This window comes from Podarcis raffonei, chromosome 2 (assembly GCF_027172205.1).
Source record: "Podarcis raffonei isolate rPodRaf1 chromosome 2, rPodRaf1.pri, whole genome shotgun sequence".
Taxonomy (NCBI): Eukaryota; Metazoa; Chordata; class Lepidosauria; order Squamata; family Lacertidae; genus Podarcis; species Podarcis raffonei.
In genome coordinates this window covers 109,600,891-109,621,471 of record NC_070603.1, presented here as the reverse complement: position 1 = coordinate 109,621,471, position 20,581 = coordinate 109,600,891, and the positions used below count along the sequence as shown (strand labels likewise).

Genomic DNA, 20,581 nt, shown 5'->3' with positions numbered 1-20,581 from the left:
AGGGCTTTAAAGATCAGCACCAACACTTTGAATTGTGCTCAGAAATGTACTGGGAGCCAATGTAGGTCTTTCAAGACTGGTGTTATGTGGTCTTGGCGGCTGCTCCCAGTCACCAGTCTAGCTGCTGCATTCTGGATTAGTTGTAGTTTCTGGGTCACCTTCAAAGATAGCCCCACATAGAGCGCATTGCAGTAGTCCAAGCGAGAGGCAACCAGAGCATGCACCACTCTGGCAAGGCAGTCTGTGGGCAGGTAGGGTCTCAGCCTGCGTACCAGATGGAGCTGTGCCTTGGACACAGAATTGACCTGCGCCTCCATGGACATCTGTGAGTCCAAAATGACTCTCAGGCTGCACACCTGGTCCTTAAGGGGCACAATTACCCCATTCAGGACCAGGGAGTCCTCCAAACCTGTCCGCCTCCTATCCTCCAAAAACAGTACTTCTGTCTTGTCAGGATTCAGCCTCAATCTGTTAGCCGCCATCCATCCTCCAACAGCCTCCAGACACTCACACAGGACCTTCACCGCCTTCACTGGTTCTGATTTGAAAGAGAGGTAGAGCTGCGTATCATCCGCATATTGATGGACACCCAGCCCAACCCCCCTGATGATCTCTCCCAGCGGCTGCATGTAGATGTTGAAAAGCTTGGGGAAAGGACAGAACCCTGAGGTACCCCACAGGGGTCTGAACACTCACTCCCCCCCAGTTTCTGAACACGGCCCAGGAGGAAGGAGTGGAACAACTGTATAACAGTGCCCCCAGCCCCTCTAGACAGTCCAGAAGGATGTTATGGTATCAAATGCTTCTGACAGATCCAGCAGAACTAGGAAACAGCTCTCACCTTTGTCCCTAGCTCGCCAGAGATCATCGACCAGTGCGACCAAGGCAGTTTCAGTCCCATGATGAGGCCTGAATCCCGACTGGAAGGGATCCAAATGGTCTGCTTCTTCCAGGCGTGCCTGGAGTTGTTCAGCAACCACTTGCTCAATCACCTTGCCCAAGAATGGAAGATTTGAGACGGGGTGATGATTGGCCATATTGGCCGCATCTAAAGATGGTTTTTTAAGAAGCGGTTTGATAACCGCCTCTTTCAGCGGGTCTGGGAAGGCTCCCTCACAGAGAGAAGCATTCACCACCCTGCGAAGCCCATCGCCCAGCGAAGCCCATCGCCCAGCCCTTCCTGGCTAGCTTTTATTAGCCAGGATAGGTAAGGATCAAGGAGACAAGTGGTTGGTTTCACTTGTCCAAGCAGCCTGTCCACATCCTTGGGGGTAACAGATTGGAACTGATCCCATGCAACTTAACTTACATGATCTATATTTTAAATAGCATGGAAAGAGTTTACCAGCCACATTCTTTTTTAAAATTGAAAGGTTTTCTCAGCAGCATTAAAACTAAAGAAATCCTAGTGACAATCTCCACCATCTCCGGGTAAGTGACCTACTGGTTAACCAGTGTATCAGTAGAACCAGGCTACTCAGTGCTTATGCTGGAACAGAGACCCAACGAGTTCCTATCTCGTTGGATTACATTTGCTATTATCTCTACCCATTCTCTTCTGGTGGGAGTTGCAGCTGAACAATAGATGGAGGGCCGCAGGATCTTCAGCCCTGGCTTCATACAACCAGAGGGAGAAAGCTCAGATTCATTACAGGTATAGTTGTAAATCTGTATAGAAAAGAATAAACCTCATAGAGTGGTGGAAGTATAAAGTGCAGGAACAAAAGTAGGGATAAAACTAGGTTTGAACCCAGCATGCCTCAAACATTGACACATTGGAAAGAGTTGCATGCCAACAGGATTGCGGTACTTATACAGTATTCAGCTTCCTTGGAATGATGGACAGCAAAGACGGTGGTGCTTTTAGGATATATGAATAAATATCATTGCCTGTAATGATATCTTAGGAATGGTTGCATATTGTTCGAAAGCTGCTACTTAAAAATCCAAAATGCAGTTCCAGGTTTCTTAAATGAGGGGTTGTTGTGGTTCCTATCCAGAAGACAATATAAGAAGAATAACCCCTATGAGCCAAGCCCTCTTGTAGTCCCATGCTGTCCAACCATGGTAGAGCTCAGGGGCAGGAGTGGCCAGCCAACCAGTCAAGTCTCAGGGTGGGTGGGTATTTGCCTGTTCACCCCAGTCCTAAAGTCAGGAGTATCTCAGTTCACATAGTCAAACAGTCCAGAGGATCAAGGAAGCTGAGAGTCCAGGGTCACAAGAAGCAAAAAGCAGCAAGGTCTGGCCAGGAAAGATAGATGTTGTTTCTAGCAACTGACTGAGGCTGGAGCCATCTGGTTCTCCTCACGAGCAAGAAGGTTGATCAGCAGCAGTTGAAGTCACTCTGCCTTCTGCTCCTTCAGGCTGCTGCTCAGCAGGTGAAGCCGACTCCTGGCCCATGACAAGCCCTTTGTGCTGACAGAAGAAGAAGAAGAAGAAGAAGAAGAAGAAGAAGAAGAAGAAGAAGAAGAAGAAGAAGAAGAAGAGTAGTAGTTTGGATTTGATATCCCACCTTTCACTCCCCTTCAGGAGTCTCAAAGTGGCTAACATTCTCCTTTCCCTTCCTCCCTCACAGCAAACACTCTGTGAGGTGAGTGGGGCTGAGAGACTTCAGAGAAGTGTGACTGGCCCAAGGTCACCCAGCAGCTGCATGTGGAGGAGCGGAGACGCGAACCCGGTTCACCAGATTACGAGACTACCGCTCTTAACCACTACACCACACTGGTTTTCACTTAAGCACTGCATCTTGTTCTGAGAGCCAGGCTACTGGTTGGTTGTATTTGTGGACATTGGTATTACTCCGTTGCCAAAGGACAGGAGGATGGCAATAACTTTGGGCTGAATCCTTTTAAGTTCTACTCAGAGTGGACACACGCAAATCAATGGTCCTATCATAGTCATGTCATAGAATCATAGAATCATAGAATCATAGAATCATAGAGTTGGAAGAGACCACAAGGGCCATCGAGTCCAACCCCCTGCCAAGCAGGAAACACCATCAGAGCACTCCTGACATATGGTTGTCAAGCCTCTGCTTAAAGACCTCCAAAGAAGGAGACTCCACCACACTCCTTGGCAGCAGATTCCACTGTCGAACAGCTCTTACTGTCAGGAAGTTCTTCCTAATGTTTAGGTGGAATCTTCTTTCTTGTAGTTTGGATCCATTGCTCCGTGTCCGCTTCTCTGGAGCAGCAGAAAACAACCTTTCTCCCTCCTCTATGTGACATCCTTTTATATATTTGAACATGGCTATCATATCACCCCTTAACCTCCTCTTCTCCAGGCTAAACATGCCCAGCTCCCTTAGCCGTTCCTCATAAGGCATCGTTTCCAGGCCTTTGACCATTTTGGTTGCCCTCCTCTGGACACGTTCCAGTTTGTCAATGTCCTTCTTGAACTGTGGTGCCCAGAACTGGACACAGTACTCCAGGTGAGGTCTGACCAGAGCAGAATACAGTGGCACTATTACTTCCCTTGATCTAGATGCGATACTCCTATTGATGCAGCCCAGAATTGCATTGGCTTTTTTAGCTGCCGCGTCACACTGTTGGCTCATGTCAAGTTTGTGGTCAACCAAGACTCCTAGATCCTTTTCACATGTAGTGCTCTCAAGCCAGGTGTCACCCATCTTGTATTTGTGCCTCTCATTTTTTTTGCCCAAGTGCAATACTTTACATTTCTCCCTGTTAAAATTCATCTTGTTTGTTTTGGCCCAGTTCTCTAATCTGTCAAGGTCGTTTTGAAGTGTGTTCCTGTCCTCTGGGGTGTTAGCCACCCCTCCCAGTTTGGTGTCATCTGCAAATTTGATCAGGATGCCCTTGAGTCCATCATCCAAGTCGTTGATAAAGATGTTGAATAAGACCGGGCCCAAGACAGAACCCTGTGGCACCCCACTAGTCACTCTTCTCCAGGATGAAGAGGAACCATTGATGAGCACCCTTTGGGTTCGGTCAGTCAGCCAGTTACAAATCCACTGAGTGGTAGCATAGTCAAGACCGCATTTTACCAGCTTCTTTACAAGAATATCATGGGGCACCTTGTCAAATGCCTTGCTGAAATCAAGGTAGGCTACATCCACTGCGTTCCCTTCATCTACCAGGCTTGTAATTCTGTCAAAAAACGAGATCAGGTTAGTCTGACATGACTTATTTTTCAGAAATCCATGCTGACTATTGGTGATCACAGCATTCCTTTCCAGGTGCTCACAGACTGTTTGCTTAATGATCTGCTCCAGAATCTTCCCTGGTATTGATGTCAGACTGACTGGGCGGTAATTATTTGGGTCCTCTCTTTTCCCCTTTTTGAAAATAGGGACAACATTTGCCCTCCTCCAGTCTGCCGGGACTTCGCCTGTTCTCCAGGAATTCTCAAAGATGACTGCCAGTGGTTCTGAAATCACATCTGCCAGTTCTTTTAATACTCTTGGATGCAGTTCATCTGGCCCTGGAGACTTGAATACATCTAGACTAGCCAAGTATTCTTGTACTATCTCCTTAGTTATTCTGGGCTGTGTTTCCTCTGCTGAATCATTTGCTCCAAATTCTTCAGGTCGGGCATTGTTTTCTTTATCGGAGAAGACTGAGGCAAAGAAGGCATTGAGGAGTTCAGCCCTTTCTGTGTCCCCTGTTTGCATTTCACCATCTTCTCCTCTGAGTGACCCCACTGTTTCTTTGTTCTTCCTTTTGCTACGAACATACCCATAAAAGCCTTTGTCCTTTAATTGTAGTGGATCTCCTCTGAATATGACTTATTTTGGAGGCAGCCCTTTGTCTTTCCCCCTGCACCTTCCCTCAAATTATGTAAAAGCAAGGTCTCTCTGACCCCTGACATACATTCGGATCCTGCCAAGATGTAGCCTCCTCCCACTGGGTGAGCAAAGCCAGTTGGTCATTGACTTTTGCTTACGTACAGATGGGCAGATGCTCCCACGCCCAGGTGCTTTTCATAAGAGTCTCTGGATCCTCAGCAGTACCTAACTTTCCTCTTCAGAGTGAGCTGCAGGGGATACTGAGGAGCAGGAGAACCCCATCAGGGTGAGTCTGTAAGGAACAGAAATGTGATGTGAGCTGGCCATGGGGGATAACTCAGAAAATTACCAAAAACTGGAACCACAGCAACTCTAGACCACAAATCAGAGTGCCTCTAAAAAATGAATGAGAAAGGGAGAATAGGTGGAAGATCTGCCATAGGAATGGAAATCAGAAACTTGAGTTCTAGCAGTGTCAGTATATATACCCACCTACCCACACATACCCCTTTTTGTGGGAGGTTTGGAGGTCTTTGGAGATTTGAATGATAACCCCTTCTGCCCAACCGTACAGCAGTAGTTGTGGAGAAGCTTCACCAATAGTACAGTTTGGCGATGCTTTGAGTAACTGGGTGTGGATGCCCCAGCAGATTTGAACAAGAAGGGGACTCTCTTCAATTTCTCCATTTAGGGTGTAGCTGTTAGGATGCATGATCGAGAGATGGCTTGTGTTATTTTATTTATATTTATTGTTTATTTATTTAATAAAAAATATTTTTAAAAACCTGCAAAGTGGTTTTCCAAAACAAAAAACAAAAACAAAAACAAAAAAACAAAAACAAAAAACAAAAACAAAAAAACCACAAGCAGTAGAATCAAGAAAAATTAACAATCCTACTTTAAAACATACAAAAGCTAAAATATTAAGATTGAAATTACTTCAACTTCCTAAGCATCTAGGTATGCTTGCCTAAAGAAGAATGCTTTTAGCAGGTGCCCAAAAAGAGTCTAGCAAAGGCACGTGCTTTGTTGCAACAGGCAAGGAGTTCCAAAGTGCAGGTGCTGTCACAGTAAACAATGCAGTACAGATATAATGTGGAACCCGTAGTAGTGCTTGAAACTACTGAAGGGGAAGTTTTATTTATTGTGATTTCACCATGCTCTGTATTATCCGAAAAGGAAAACATTTATTTAAGAAACAGGACTGCACAGCAGCAATCTAGTCTCATCATGACCAGTGGGACTTATTCCCGAGCCCACGGTGCATATGATGGGCTGCAATCCTATGCACCCCTTGCATCCAACTTGTACCTAAAACTGCACAAGCCTGCACCAGATAATTGTAGAGTTGGAAGGGACCCCTGAAGGTCATTTAGCCAAACCCCTGGGGCAATGCAGGAGTATCCACTAGACCATCCCTGACCGATGGCCATCCTTCTTCTGTTTTTCTCCTCAGCCAAGAAGATACAACAACGGAGACTGGAGGTGGGGAAAAATATAAATTTTGACAATGGGGCAGATTTGTCAGGTGCGCACAGGCACAGCTTGAAGACTTTACACAGAGAGGAACCCCACCTGGGTTTCCCCGCATGTCACGTAACAGGCAGGGAGTCAGCTCAGATAGTGAGACATTGGGGGGAGGGGAGGACAAAAGAGAGGACAAAAGGGCTCTGGGACCACCCTCCCAAAATATTTACTTGTCTTCAATGTATTGTTACCGCTGTTATTCTATGGTACAGATCCTTTTTAACTTAAATACTTTCTCTAAAATTAGAACGGCAGACGTACAGTGGTACCTCAGGTTACATACACTTCAGGTTACATACGCTTCAGGTTACAGACTCCGCTAACCCAGAAATAGTGCTTCAGGTTAAGAACTTTGCTTCAGGATGAGAACAGAAATTGTGCTCTGGCGGCGCGGCGGCAGCGGGAGGCCCCATTAGCTAAAGTGGTACTTCAGGTTAAGAACAGTTTCAGGTTAAGAACGGACCTCCGGAACGAATTATGTACTTAACCCAAGGTACCCCTGTAATCAGTAGCATAGATATCAAAGGAAAGGTGAGAGAATAGTCCCTAATAGATACAAGGGAGACACAGATACACAAGAACATAGAAGTAAACAACCCAGCCTTGGGGAGAGGGATGGGAATGTACAGTTTGCTGTACTTAGCCTTGAGATGGGAGACCGAAAGGGCTTAAAAATAAAAAAATAAAAGTCTTGTGTCTAGGAATATTTTTCTGCAAAAGCACCAGACAGCGTGTCAAAAGTGTGAACTTCATTAACAGACCCTACTTAAAGGAATTGGTCAGTTAGCCACAGAATTGCTTTGCTGATTTTTCTCATCTTCTTTTAATTACACAACTGCTTTTGGGAGGTCCTAGCTTCATGCAGGGAAGATTGGGGGCAAAGGCGAGGCTGCCCTGCTGAGTGCTCAGGGCAGCATTGAGCTGCTCCTCCTGGTGCCACGCATGGGCAAAACTGGGCGGTGGCACTGTCACTGTCCCATGCGCTCCGCTTTTGGGGGAAGCAGAGGCTTTTCCAAGGGGGATAGGGGCCTGAAGGGGGTGCGCAGGACAGGCAGCGGCCTTGGCAGGCTTTCCCAGCAGCCCAGAAAGTTGGCCTATGTGAAGAAAATTAGACTAGGCCGAGTAGATTTGGCCTTGCCTTGCCTTTGCCCCGCCCCCAACCCAGCTGGCCAATCGGCTGCATGCAGGAGGCGGGGTGAAGGCAAGGCAAGGCCTAATCTACTCAGCCTAGTCTCATTTTCTTCACATAGGCCGACTTTCCAGGACCCGGGAAGCCCAGCAGAGGTTAGGGCAGTAGGGCGGTTCATAAAAAAACCTTTTTTTAATTTAAAAAAATGCCTGCCCCAAAGGTCTTATAGCTATATCTGAAATTTCATGAATATCAGTTAATATCCTGCTCCACTGAATTGAAATTTCAGCCTTCACTACATACGAAAACGGCTGAGTAAACAGCTATTTTTGTGGAGGAGGGTCAAGATATTAACTGATATGCACGAAATTTCATATACAGTGGTACCTCGGGTTAAGAACTTAATTTGTTCCAGAGGTCCGTTCTTAACCTGAAACTGTTCTTAACCTGAAGCACCACTTTAGCTAATGGGGCCTCCCGCTGCTGCCATGCTGCCGGAGCACAATTTCTGTTCTCATCCTGAAGCAAAGTTCTTACCTGAGGTACTATTTCTGCGTTAGCGGAGTCTGTAACCTGAAGCGTATGTAACCTGAAGCGTATGTAACCCAAGGTACCACTGTATAGCTATATAATCCCTAGTGTAGTAAGATAAGACCTTTGGAGCAGGCATTTTTTTTTAAAAAAAGTTTTTTATGAACTGCCCTAGTAGGGCAGTAATTGTTCCTTGATAATTTGTCACCACCCTCCATAATGGCACCTGGGGTGGCCTGCCCCCCCTGCCCCCCTTCCTACGCTGCTGCCCCATGCCACCCCTATTTCTGATTCTTTCAGCTGCAGCCGCTATGCCTTGTTTCCGGACTTCACCCTCCTCCTTGTGCCTCCTCCTCTTCCTCCTGGCTTCCAGCTCTGCCTCTGAAGATGATACTGTGGTGGTCACCAGCAGCGGTCCTATTAGAGGCAAAAGACTCCCGGCTGGCCCTGGCTCTGTGACCGCCTACCTGGGCATCCCCTATGCTGAGCCCCCCATAGGCAAACTTCGTTTCCAGAAGCCGGTTCCACATCAGCCGTGGAGCCAGGTCTTGGAGGCCACCAGCTTTGGCAACTCTTGCCTTCAGTTTAATAACGATTCCTTCCCTGATCGACCCATATGGACTCCAAACACACCACTTTCAGAGGACTGCCTCTTCCTCAACATCTGGGTGCCCCATCCACGGCCAGTCACACCAGTGCCCATCCTTGTATGGATCCATGATGGGGGTTTTAGCATGAACTCAGCCTCAGCAGATGTCTTAAATGGAGGCTTATTAGCTGCTACAGAGAATGTCATTGTGTGCAACTTGAATTTCCGCATGGGGACCCTGGGTTTCCTGTACCTGCCGCCAGCTGCCCCAGGAAATGTTGCATTGTGGGACCAACATCTGGCTCTGAAGTGGGTGAGTGAGAATGCAGCTGTCTTTGGTGGGGATCCAGCTCGGTTGACTCTCCTTGGCTCAGGTGGAGGAGGAGCTTTAGCAGGTTTCCACCTGCTTTCACCAGCAAGCCAACCCCTTGTTGCCCGTGGTGTGTTTCATAGTGGAGTCCCCACTGCCCACTGGGTCTGGAGGAGTCCTGAAAAGGCTGAAAGAGAATCAGTGATGGTGAGTCAGCTCATGGGGTGTCCTAAAACTAACCACAGTGCAATGGTCAGCTGCCTACAGGGGAAGGACATTGAGAGCCATGCACTTTCTGAACTCTGTGGTATCAGATCAATAACAACGGATGGGGAATTTCTCACTGATGAGCCCCGAAAGCTCCTGGAGAGAGGCATTCAAGGCAAACCCATTCTTACTGGTGTCACGGCTAATGAAGACTCATTCCTGGTATACCTTATGCTTCCTAGTGCTGAAGTAAATGATGGGATCCTGACCTGGGAGCAGCTCCTTGAAGGGGTGCTGGAAACTCTGAAAACAGAAGACATTGCCAGGGCTATAGCCCTCAAATATGCTGAATACTTTCAAGGGCCAGAGCGGTACCGTTTGGCCTTGATTCAGTATTTGGGAGATTATCCCTTTTTATGCCCAATGATGGAGTTTGCTGCAAAGGCCAGGGAGCTTGGGAGCCCAGCTTATGTTTATTCCTTCAGCCACCGCAGTTCTGGCTTTCCTTGGCCAGAGTGGATAGGGACCTCACACGGAGCAGAGATCCCCTACTTATTTGGAAACTTGGCAGCTTCATTGCGGAAAGACCCATCGGAGACGGAGGTGGAATTGAGCCGGCGAGTAATGCGATACTGGGCGGAGTTTGCCAGAAGCGGGTAAGGTATTAACCTTTCTGTGCCAAGGACTAAGTATGCCTGCCCATATATACAGACATGCCCTTTAATACGTTTAATGCCCCTCTCCATTCGATAACTGATTGGCGGGATTTCAGGACTGAAAATATTCTAGGGATGACAACTCGATGCTGACAATCATGTAAGTGCTGGATGCTTCACCCTTAAATCAGTCTGAAGTTGTAATGTGGCAATGATTTCTTTGTTGCCTCTATAGGAATCCCACTGAGTCTGCGCCGAATGAGGAACAGTGGCCCATCTACAACGCCACAGAGCAGAACATCTTCCACATCACCACAGAGGCAGCCCAGCACAAATGGATGCCACCTGGTCCACGATGTGCTTTCCTGGCCACTCATCTAGCAAATGAATTAGAAGCAAGTGAGTTCTCTAAAAACTCCATATGGCAGTATTGTTCCTTCAGAGCTCCAAGGTTCCTGCTCCTCTCCTGACGCCATCACTGGCTTAACCTCTGGGTTTATGGAACACTAAAAATACAGCGAGAATATTAAGCTACCAACTGAACCACATCATATTATCTGCTACACAAATTTTCATGAATCGCCAGTTGAGCGAAAAATGCAGAGAACTGAAATTAAGAACAGAGAAATGAGAACCTGGGAGAACCAAAATGGGCAGATCTGTTCATCCATAGTGGTTAGTGGTCAAGAATGAGCATTACAAGCCAACATCTGGAGGGTCATGTGTTCCCTATCCTCCTTTTTCATTTTTTAAAATTCATTTTTAGTCCCCGCAGCGTTCTGGTACAGGAGATGTAGCACCCTGCTTGTGGTTAACGCTTAGCTGGAATTAAATATTCAACGCAGCAATAGAGAAATTAAAATAATAATTTATTTGTCAGACAAATAAATGAGAGACACAGTGGTATATTGTTACCAAAGCTCTGCCCACTCCAGCCCTGATGGTCAGCACTTATATTTCCTCAGCCCAGCCCCCTTGCTCCTCCTTTGGCTGCCTCTGTCCAATCAGCCTGGTTGAAATTCCTATTGGCTGTTTGCTAGAACCAATCATAAAAGATACACCCATTTCCTATTACCTTTTATGGGAGACAAAGAGCTATATTTCCTTCTATCTATAAATGGCAAACAAGTAGCCATATATCTTACATTTGCCTCAACAAGGCACCTTAATTACCAGATCACCTCTTGCCCTCCTTGCCCTATTGCCCTCCAAAACAGATGGCTAAAACAGATGGTGCATGGTTTTTTAAAATTTTATCTTAAACAGAGGTCAGAGATCTTGGGTTCACATTCTCACACACCATCAATGAAAGATCTCCTTCTTTGGAGGTCTTTAAGCAGAGGCTTGACAACCATATGTCAGGAGTGCTCTGATGGTGTTTCCTGCTTGGCAGGGGGTTGGACTCGATGGCCCTTGTGGTCTCTTCCAACTCTATGATTCTATGATTCTATGAAATAAGAATCTAACATAAGAATCTAACATTTCTTACTTTCTAAATCCTTTGCATAATTACATTTAAGCCAGTATATTTCATACATAACATATATAGATTTTTAGAAGCAAAGGCCTTTTCAAAGTAAAACTTCTTCAGTTTACACCCCCTTTCCTGGCCAGCTGCTTTTCCCATTAGCTCTTGCCCTTTAACCTGTGGCTCAAGTCTCTAATGGGAGACACATGGTATTATATTTTGTTAAACAATGAATCCTACTATTTACCAACTCTTAATTAGTGCTTTTGCAGCTTGATTGTATTCTGTAGGGTCAGTAACCTAGTAACCTTTGCTCTCAGCCTGTAATTCCCTTTTTACAACTTTGAGAATTTTGGCTCCTGCTATAAATCAGGGGGCCCTTGTCCAGGAGGATAAACATCTGCCAAAAGTCTTTTAGACAGCTGGTCTTCTGCCTGGCATTAAAAACACACAAGCATCTGCAAATATATATATATATATATATATATATATATATATATATATATATATATATATATAAGCTCATTTTAAAATACAAGTCTTGATCAGATGCCTCATAGACATGATGGCTAGAGCCTGCGGATCAAAAAGCTTTGCTGTCATCAGTGTAGGATTCACCATGATGAGACATTTTCTTTAAAAAGTGAGCGGAGGAAGGGAATACTTGCTCCCCTCAGCCACCTCAGAGTACTTTGCCCTTGAAGGAGCTTAGGACCCTCTCTTCAATGGGGCACAAAGGGTACCATAACAATTCAGAGTGGGAAGATTTCGGCCTGCTTTTGATTTAAAACAGGAAACTAATCAGATCTCCTGCATGAGGAGCGATCTTCTGTTGATCAGTTCTTTCCTCCTACCCTCTCTTTTTTTCCATTTGCAGGGAAATCTGAAGAAGGCTGTGTTTCACCCATTCAGGAGAAAGATGTGAAGAATGAGGCCCGAGATGGCGAAAACCAGGCCTCAGGAACACTTTAGCTAGGCCCACACTTCGCTGGATCTGGAGCCATGTACAAAACATAGCATAGCTATTCATCTCAACAAATCTGAATGAAGGAAGAAATTACTGTGATATGAATTGAATAAAAATGTAAACCCTCTTCAGGCATTTGGTATCTCCAGAATACTTGGGTTTCTTCAAGAAAAATGGGGATCTGGAACAATGCCAATCACACATTCCATAGGTAGGATGGCCAGTGAGACTGGCCTGTGAATTTTGGATAGCCTCTTCTCACACTTAGTATATATGGATACTGACTCCTTGATTGGCAGAAAATCTGAAGGGAATGGTGTGAGGATAGCCTTATTCTATTAGAGGTTAGCTGGATCAACCCCATTGCCTCCATCCCATTTATAGGATTTTAATGCTTCCACAACAACATATTCATAATAGGGATGCTTGAAACTTCTTTTCCACCTGCATTTTTTAATTGAGCCAATGCTATTGGCATATCCTGGAAATGATATACAGATCAGAACACAGATATCATTTGATTTTCACAGTACACTAAATACCGCAATCCAGATCTCAGCTCAAAAACAACAAAATGCATATAAAACAGATACGTTAAGTCTAAATATATATAGAACGCACAAAACATGTACAAAATGCACTACAATGGGAGGGAAACACTTTCAAAAGTAAATCAAATGCTGTGTAGTTTTTAAAGTGATTTTGTTTTTACACTTTAGGGTGGGTTGAAGTGATGAACAAAACTTAAGTGAAACATGCAAGACTGGAGAAGAAATCAACTGATATATTCATCCCCAATTCAGTAATCACTGAGTCACCTTCCCATCAGTGGTTCTCAACCTGTGGGTCCCCAGATGTTGTTAGACTACAACTCCCATCATCCCTGAGCTCTGGCCTTGCTAGCTAGGGGTGATGGGAGTTGTAGTTCAACATCTGGGGACCCACAGGTTGAAAAAGGCTGCCATCGATGCTTATGTCTCCTCCTCCCCCAAATCCTTCCTAAGCAATCTGAGACTCTGTCATTGTGCCTGTCTTTGCTCATCCCTCTTCATAACTCTTCTGGTTCTAGGAGAACAGGGGGCGGGAGAGCTGGTCGCAATAGGAGTGGCTTCTTCACCAGCCTGACTCTTCTCTACCTATTGGCTCCCCTCCTCTCCAGCTCCTGCTTCTGCCTCTGATTCTGGGCTTCCCTCGGCCACAGACTCTTCCTGCTCACTGAACCTTGTTACCTCTTCAGATTCCAACACCTCCTCCCCCCAGTCTGCTCCTTCTTCTCCATCTGACCACTCATTGTCATCCCACCACCAATCCCCGGCCTTGATCCTTCTTCCCTTGGGGTTGCCTACCTGGTGCCTTCTACCACTTCTCTGTGTCCAGCCAGTCCATGGATTGGGTGCTGACAGAAGAGTCACACAATTATTCACTTAAGCACTGCATCTTGTTCTGAGAGACAGGCTACTCGTTGGTTGTATTTGTGGACATTGGTATAACTCTGTGGCCAAAGGATAGGAGGAATGCAATAACCTTGGGCTGAATCCTTTTAAGTTCTACTCAGAGTAGACACATGGTCCTATGGTCCTATCAGTGGTCCTATGATAGTCATGTCCTTTAATTGTAGTGGATCTCCTCTGAGTACGACTTATTTTGGAGGCAGCCCTTTGTCTTTCCCCCTGCACCTTCCCCCAATTTATGTAAAAGCAAGGTCTCTCTGACCCCTGACATACATTCGGATGCTGCCAAGATGTAGCCTCCTCCCACTGGGTGAGCAAAGCCAGTCGGTCATTGACTTTTGCTTACGTACAGATGGGCAGATGCTCCCACGCCCAGGTGTTTTTCATAAGAGTCTCTGGATCCTCGGCAGTACCTAACTTTCCTCTTCAGAGTGAGCTGCAGGGGATACTGAGGAGCAGGAGAACCCCATCAGGGTGAGTCTGTAAGGAACAGAAATGTGATGTGAGTTGGCCATGGGGGATAACTCAGAACATTACCAAAAACTGCAGGCACAACAACCCTAGACCACAAGTCAGAGTGCTTCTAAAAAATGAATGAGAAAGGGGGAATATTCTTTGGAGAACAGGTAGAAGACCTGCCATAGGAACGTTAATCAGAAACTTGAGTTCTAGCAGTGTCAATGTTGATTTTTTACCTTCTTTTGGTTGGGTTTGTCTTGGGTGTTTTGAATGATAGCCCCTTCTGCCCAACTGTACAGCAGTAATTCTGGAGAAGCTTCACCCATAGAAGGGCTGAAGGACAGTTTGATGATGCTTTGAGTAACTGGGTGTGGATACCCTGGCAGATTTGAGCAAGAAGGGGACTCTTTTCAATTTCTCCATTTAAGGTGTAGCTGTTAGGATAGATGTGCATGATCGAGAGATGTGATATAACCAGTTACCTGTTGCATTCATAACTTATCTGTTACATTCATAAACAAAAAATCTTTTAAATAAATAAACTAGGAATGAATAGTATAGTAATGAATAACTATATGGGATTAGGATGCTACAGGGACTAGAAACCATCAAAACATCAGAAAAAGCTGGAAAGAGTTCCTTGCCACCTTAAAGGGTATTTACAGTCCTATAAAAGCTTCTGTTGTTCTATGTCCTATTTTTTTTAAATTTATTTTTTGCAGATAATGTATATGCCATTTGATTGTTAAAAGTCACTCAAAAAGATAAACAATAACAGTATCAGTAAGAAGAATGAACAACAAAAAAATTATTTTTTTTATAAAAAAGTTATCAGTAAACTATAAACAGATTAAAACTCTCACACCCATATTAAGATATTCGTTTTCGGTTACAGACATTATGGTTAATGATGGTGTTGAGGAGAAAGGGTTTTGTTTTGTTTTTTAATATAAATGTGTGATATTATTGCAGCATTGTGATGTTGAAGTGTTGTATCTTTCCCACATTTAAAAGAATCTGGAGAGCCTTTTAGGGCAAAATAGAAATTGATTAAAAAATAAACAGTTTCATCAAATGGGGCCCATTGCTAAGGCCATACTGAACATGTGGTCAGTTGGCCGACATTCACTGCCCATATGAAAACCCCATTCTCTTCAAAATATGGAAGAGTAAAAGGTGTGGGGAACCTCAGGTGTGGCGGATGCTGAATGAGATCCTTGAGGACTTCATAGACCCTAGGGACTTGTCACTATGGTTAACCTAGTTCTGGGAGAATCAGAGAAAATTATCCCCACCCCCAACATCATCATCATCATTTCAGATTTCCATATTTTGGGGGCAACCAAAGATGGGGGATATTGCATACATTTCTGTCTTCTAAATAAAATAGCAGCATGCCATACTGCATGCAAATCCCTTGGTTTGCCTGTGCCAACGTCTGGAAGGTTGGCCTTCCTGTCACTCCTGACTGTAACACATCTTAGTCAGTTATTATTTTGCAAAAAGAGCCTGAAGGTTTTGTGAATTTACACATACAATGATGCCTGCCTGAATGGAATTTTTTTTTGAATGAACCTAGTCTCCAGGCAAGATGACTAAAGAGGGACAGCTATCTGATGGCTATCTGAAATAATCTTAAAACATCAGCAGGTGAGGCAGTGATGTAACATTTACTGGAAGAGGAATGTCAGCCCTCAGGGTGGTTAGAATCATAGGAATGTAGAGTTCGAAGGGAACCCGAGAGCCTTCTCGTCCGTCCACCTCAGAATGCCTTCTAGCTCTATGATTCTTTGGAACTGCCTCCCTGTTCCATATACAGTGGTACCTCGGGTTAAGTACTTAATTCGTTCTGGAGGTCCATTCTTAACTTGAAACTGTGCTTAACCCGAAGCACCACTGTGGCTAATGGGGCCTCCTGCTGCCGCTGCGCCGCCGGAGCACGCTTTCTGTTCTCATCCTGAAGCAAACTTCTTAACCCGAGGTACTATTTCTGGGTTAGCGGAGTCTGTAACCTAAAGCGTCTGTAACCCGAGGTACCACTGTATTCCTCTGCCCTTTACAACTCGCATGGCTGCTCCCTGAATTTTGTAACTCTATCCCTGCAGGCCATGTGCAAATGTGGTGTAAGGCTGACAGTTCTTGAATAAACGAAGTTTAGGAATGATTGTTTCCTATTGAAAATTTGTACCAATGCCTTGGTCAGTATTTTTTTTCTGGGGGGAGGGATACCCCTAAACATTTTGTTAATCTAATGGGAGAAGAAACTATTGATTTTTCTTTAAATTAGTTTCTTCACTAGCACGGTGAAATGTCAGTTCTGTTGCTACCCGCAATGGCGGCCTCATTTCCTGTCATGGTATTTCCTGAGTCTCAGACGGAAGCGAGCGTTTAATGTGTGAAGCAGTGTGGAATTTGAGTACTCCTGAACATTTTTTCTAGAAAAAAAGAACTGGCCTTGGTCCCTGCTTTCCATCTTCAGTGCCCAGTTGTATTCCTCACTTGCCTGTAGGTTATGTTAGCTGAAGCTGGTGAGAAGTCTGACAACACTTGGAGGGTCACAGGTTCCCAATCTTGTTTTACATGGTTATCTTAGAGTAGGCACCCCAAGAAGAAAAATAGAATATTTATGTTGTGTTTCCCATGCCACTCCTATTTCTGATTCATTCAGCTACAGCTACTATGCCTCGTTTCTGGACTTCACCCTCCTCCTTGTGCCTCCTCCTCTTCCTCCTGGCTTCCAGCTCTTCCTCTGAAGATGATACTGTGGTGGTCACCAACAGCGGTCCTATTAGAGGCAAAAGACTCCCGGCTGGCCCTGGCTCTGTGACCGCCTACCTGGGCATCCCCTATGCTGAGCCCCCCATAGGCAAACTGCGTTTCCAGAAGCCGGTTCCACATCAGCCATGGAGCCAGGTCTTGGAGGCCACCAGCTTTGGCAACTCTTGCCTTCAGTTTAATAACGATTCCTTCCCTGATCGACCCATATGGACTCCAAACACACCACTTTCAGAGGACTGCCTCTTCCTCAACCTCTGGGTGCCCCATCCACGGCCAGTCACACCAGTGCCCATCCTTGTATGGATCCATGGTGGGGGTTTTAGCATGAACTCAGCCTCAGCAGATGTCTTAAATGGAGGCTTATTAGCTGCTACAGAGAATGTCATTGTGTGCAACTTGAATTTCCGCATGGGGACCCTGGGTTTCCTGTACCTGCCGCCAGCTGCCCCAGGAAATGTTGCATTGTGGGACCAACATCTGGCTCTGAAGTGGGTGAGTGAGAATGCAGCTGTCTTTGGCGGGGATCCAGCTCGGTTGACTCTCCTTGGCTTAGGTGAAGGAGGAGCTTTAGCAGGTTTCCACCTGCTTTCACCGGCAAGCCAACCCCTTGTTGCCCGTGGTGTGTTTCATACTGGAGTCCCCACTGCCCACTGGGCCTGGAGGAGTCCTGAAAAGGCTGAAAGAGAATCAGTGATGGTGAGTCAGCTCATGGGGTGTCCTAAAACTAACCACAGTGCAATGGTCAGCTGCCTACAGGGGAAGGACATTGAGAGCCATGCACTTTCTGAACTCTGTGGTATCAGATCAATAACAACGGATGGGGAATTTCTCACTGATGAGCCCCGAAAGCTCCTGGAGAGAGGCATTCAAGGCAAACCCATTCTTACTGGTGTCACGGCTAATGAAGACTCATTCCTGGTATACCTTATGCTTCCTAGTGCTGAAGTAAATGATGGGATCCTGACCTGGGAGAAGCTCCTTGAAGGGGTGCTGGAAACTCTGAAAACAGAAGAGGTTGCCAGGGCTATAGCCCTGAAGTATGCTGAATACTTTCAAGGGCCAGAGCGGTACCGTTTGGCCTTGATTCAGTATTTGGGAGATTATCCCTTTTTATGCCCAGTGATGGAGTTTGCTGCAAAGGCCAGGGAGCTTGGGAGCCCAGCTTATGTTTATTCCTTCAGCCACCGCAGTTCTGGCTTTCCTTGGCCAGAGTGGATAGGGACCCCCCACGGAGCAGAGATCCCCTACTTATTTGGAAACTTGGCAGCGTCACTGCGGAAAGACCCATCGGAGACGGAGGTGGAATTGAGCCGGCGAGTGATGCGATACTGGGCGGAGTTTGCCAGAAGCGGGTAAGGTATTAACCTTTCTGTGCCAAGGACTAAGTATGCCTGCCCATTTATACAGACATGCCCTTTTAATACGTTTAATGCTCCTCTCCATTCGATAACTGATTGGTGGGATTTCAGGACTGAAAATATTCTAGGGATGACAACTCGATGCTGACAATCATTTCAGCAATGTCTGCTTTAAGTACTGGTTGCTTCACCCTTAAATCAGTCTGAAGTCGTAATGTGGCAATGATTTCTTTGCTGCCTCTATAGGAATCCCACTGAGTCTGCGCCGAAAGAAGAACAGTGGCCCGTCTACAACGCCACAGAGCAGAACATCTTCCACATCACCACAGAGGCAGCCCAGCACAAATGGATGCCACCTGGTCCACGATGTGCTTTCCTGGCCACTCATCTAGCAAATGCATTAGAAGCAAGTGAGTTCTCTAAAAACTCCATATGGCAGTATTGTTCCTTCAGAGCTCCAAGGTTCCTGCTCCTCTCCTGACGCCATCACGGGCTTAACCTCTGGGTTTATGGAACATTAAAAATACAGTGAGAATATTAAGCTACCAACTGAACCACATCATATTATCTGCTACACAAATTTTCATGAATATATATATATATATATATATCGCCAGTTGTGTGAAAAATGCAGAGAACTGAATTTAAGAACAGAGAAATGAGAACCTGGGAGAACCAAAATGGGCAGATCTGTTCATCCATAGTGGTTAGTGGTCAGGGATGAGCATTGCAAGCAAACAACATCTGGAGGGCCATGTGTTCCCCATCCTCCTTTTTCATTTTTTAAAATTCATTTTTAGTCCCCGCAGCGTTCTGGTACAGGAGACATGATGGCTAGAGCCTGAGGATGAAATGCTTTGCTGTCATCAATGTAGGATTCACCACGATGAGACATTTTCTTTAAAAAGTGAGCGGATGAAGGGAATACTTGCTCCCCTCAGCCATCTCAGAGTACTTTTCCCTTGAATGAGCTTAGGACCCTCTCTTCAATGGGGCACAAAGGGTACCATAACAATTCAGAATGGGAGGATTTTGGCCTGTTTTTGATTTAAAACAGGAAACTAATCAGATCTCCTGCATGAGGAGCGATCTTCTGTTGATCAGTTCTTTCCTCCTACCCTCTCTTTTTTCCATTTGCAGGGAAATCTGAAGAAGGTTGTATACCACCTGTTCAGGAGAAAGATGTGAAGAATGAGGCCCGAGATGGCGAAAACCAGGCCTCAGGAACAGTTTAGCTAGGCCCACACTTTGTTGGATCTGGAGCCATGTACAAAACATAGCATCGCAACAAACCTGAATGAAGGAAGAAATTACTGTGATATGAACTGAATAAAAATGTAAACCCTCTTCAGGCATATGGTATCTCCAGAATACTTATGTTTCTTCAAGAAAAATGGGGACCTGGAACAATGGGAATCTGGCACACTTAGTATATATGGATATTGACTCCTTGATTGGCAGAAAAACTGAAGGGAACGGTGTGAGGACAGCCTTATTCTATTAGAGGTTAGCTGGATCAATCCCATTGCCTCCATCCCATTTATAGGATTTTATTGCTTCCACAACAACATATTCATAATAGGGATGCTTGAAACTTCTTTTCCATCCTCATTTTTTAATTGAGCCAATGCTATTGGAAATGATATGCAGATCAGAACACAGGTATCATTTGATTTTCACAGTACACTAAATACTGCAATCCAGATCTCAGCTCAATAACATAACAAAATGCATATAAAATGGATACGTTGTCTAAATATGTACAGAACGCACAAAACATGTACAAAATGCACATTTCGTGGGAGGGAAACACTTTCAAAAGCAAATCAAACGCTGTGTAGTTTTTAAAGTGATTTTTTTTTTTTTACACTTTAGGATGGGTTGAATTGATGAACAAAACTTAAGTGAAACATGAAAGACTTATCTGGAGAAGAAATCAACTGATATATTCATCCCCGATTCAGAAATAACTGAATCACCTTCCCATAGATCAGCAGTTCTCAACCGGTGGGTCCCCAGATGTTGTTGGACTACAACTCCCATCATCCCTGAGCTCTGGCCTTGCTAGCTAGGGGTGATGGGAGTTGTAGTTCAACATCTGGGGACCCACAGGATGAGAAAGGCTGCCACAGAGGAGATGTTTCCTCCTCCCCCAAATCCTTCCTAAGCAATCTGAGACTCCGTCATTGTGCCTGTCTTTGCTCATCCCTCTTCATAACTCTTCTGGTTCTAGGAGAACAGGGGGCAGGAGAGCTGGTCGCAGCAGGAGTGGAAGACACCCTGGCTTCTTCACCAGCCTGACTCTTCTCTACCTATTGGTCCCCCTCCTCTCCAGCTCCTGCTTCTGCCTCTGATTCTGGGCTTCCCTCGGCCACAGACTCTTCCTGCTCACTGAACCTTGTTA

At 45.4% G+C, this 20,581-nt stretch overlaps 1 protein-coding gene and 1 pseudogene across 1 annotated transcript; both read left to right on the top strand.

The window, feature by feature from the left end:
- The first annotated feature begins 4,897 nt into the window (after positions 1 to 4,897).
- Positions 4,898 to 12,258, top strand: LOC128408606 (cholinesterase-like; annotated as a pseudogene).
- Positions 12,259 to 13,850: 1,592 nt separating this feature from the next.
- Positions 13,851 to 19,545, top strand: LOC128408614 (cholinesterase-like). Its single transcript, XM_053378566.1, has 4 exons — positions 13,851 to 14,044; positions 16,699 to 18,171; positions 18,424 to 18,587; positions 19,318 to 19,545. Exons 1-4 carry the CDS (start codon positions 13,935 to 13,937, stop codon positions 19,410 to 19,412), a joined length of 1,842 nt encoding a protein of 613 aa, XP_053234541.1. The 5' UTR covers positions 13,851 to 13,934; the 3' UTR covers positions 19,413 to 19,545.
- Positions 19,546 to 20,581: the final 1,036 nt, after the last annotated feature.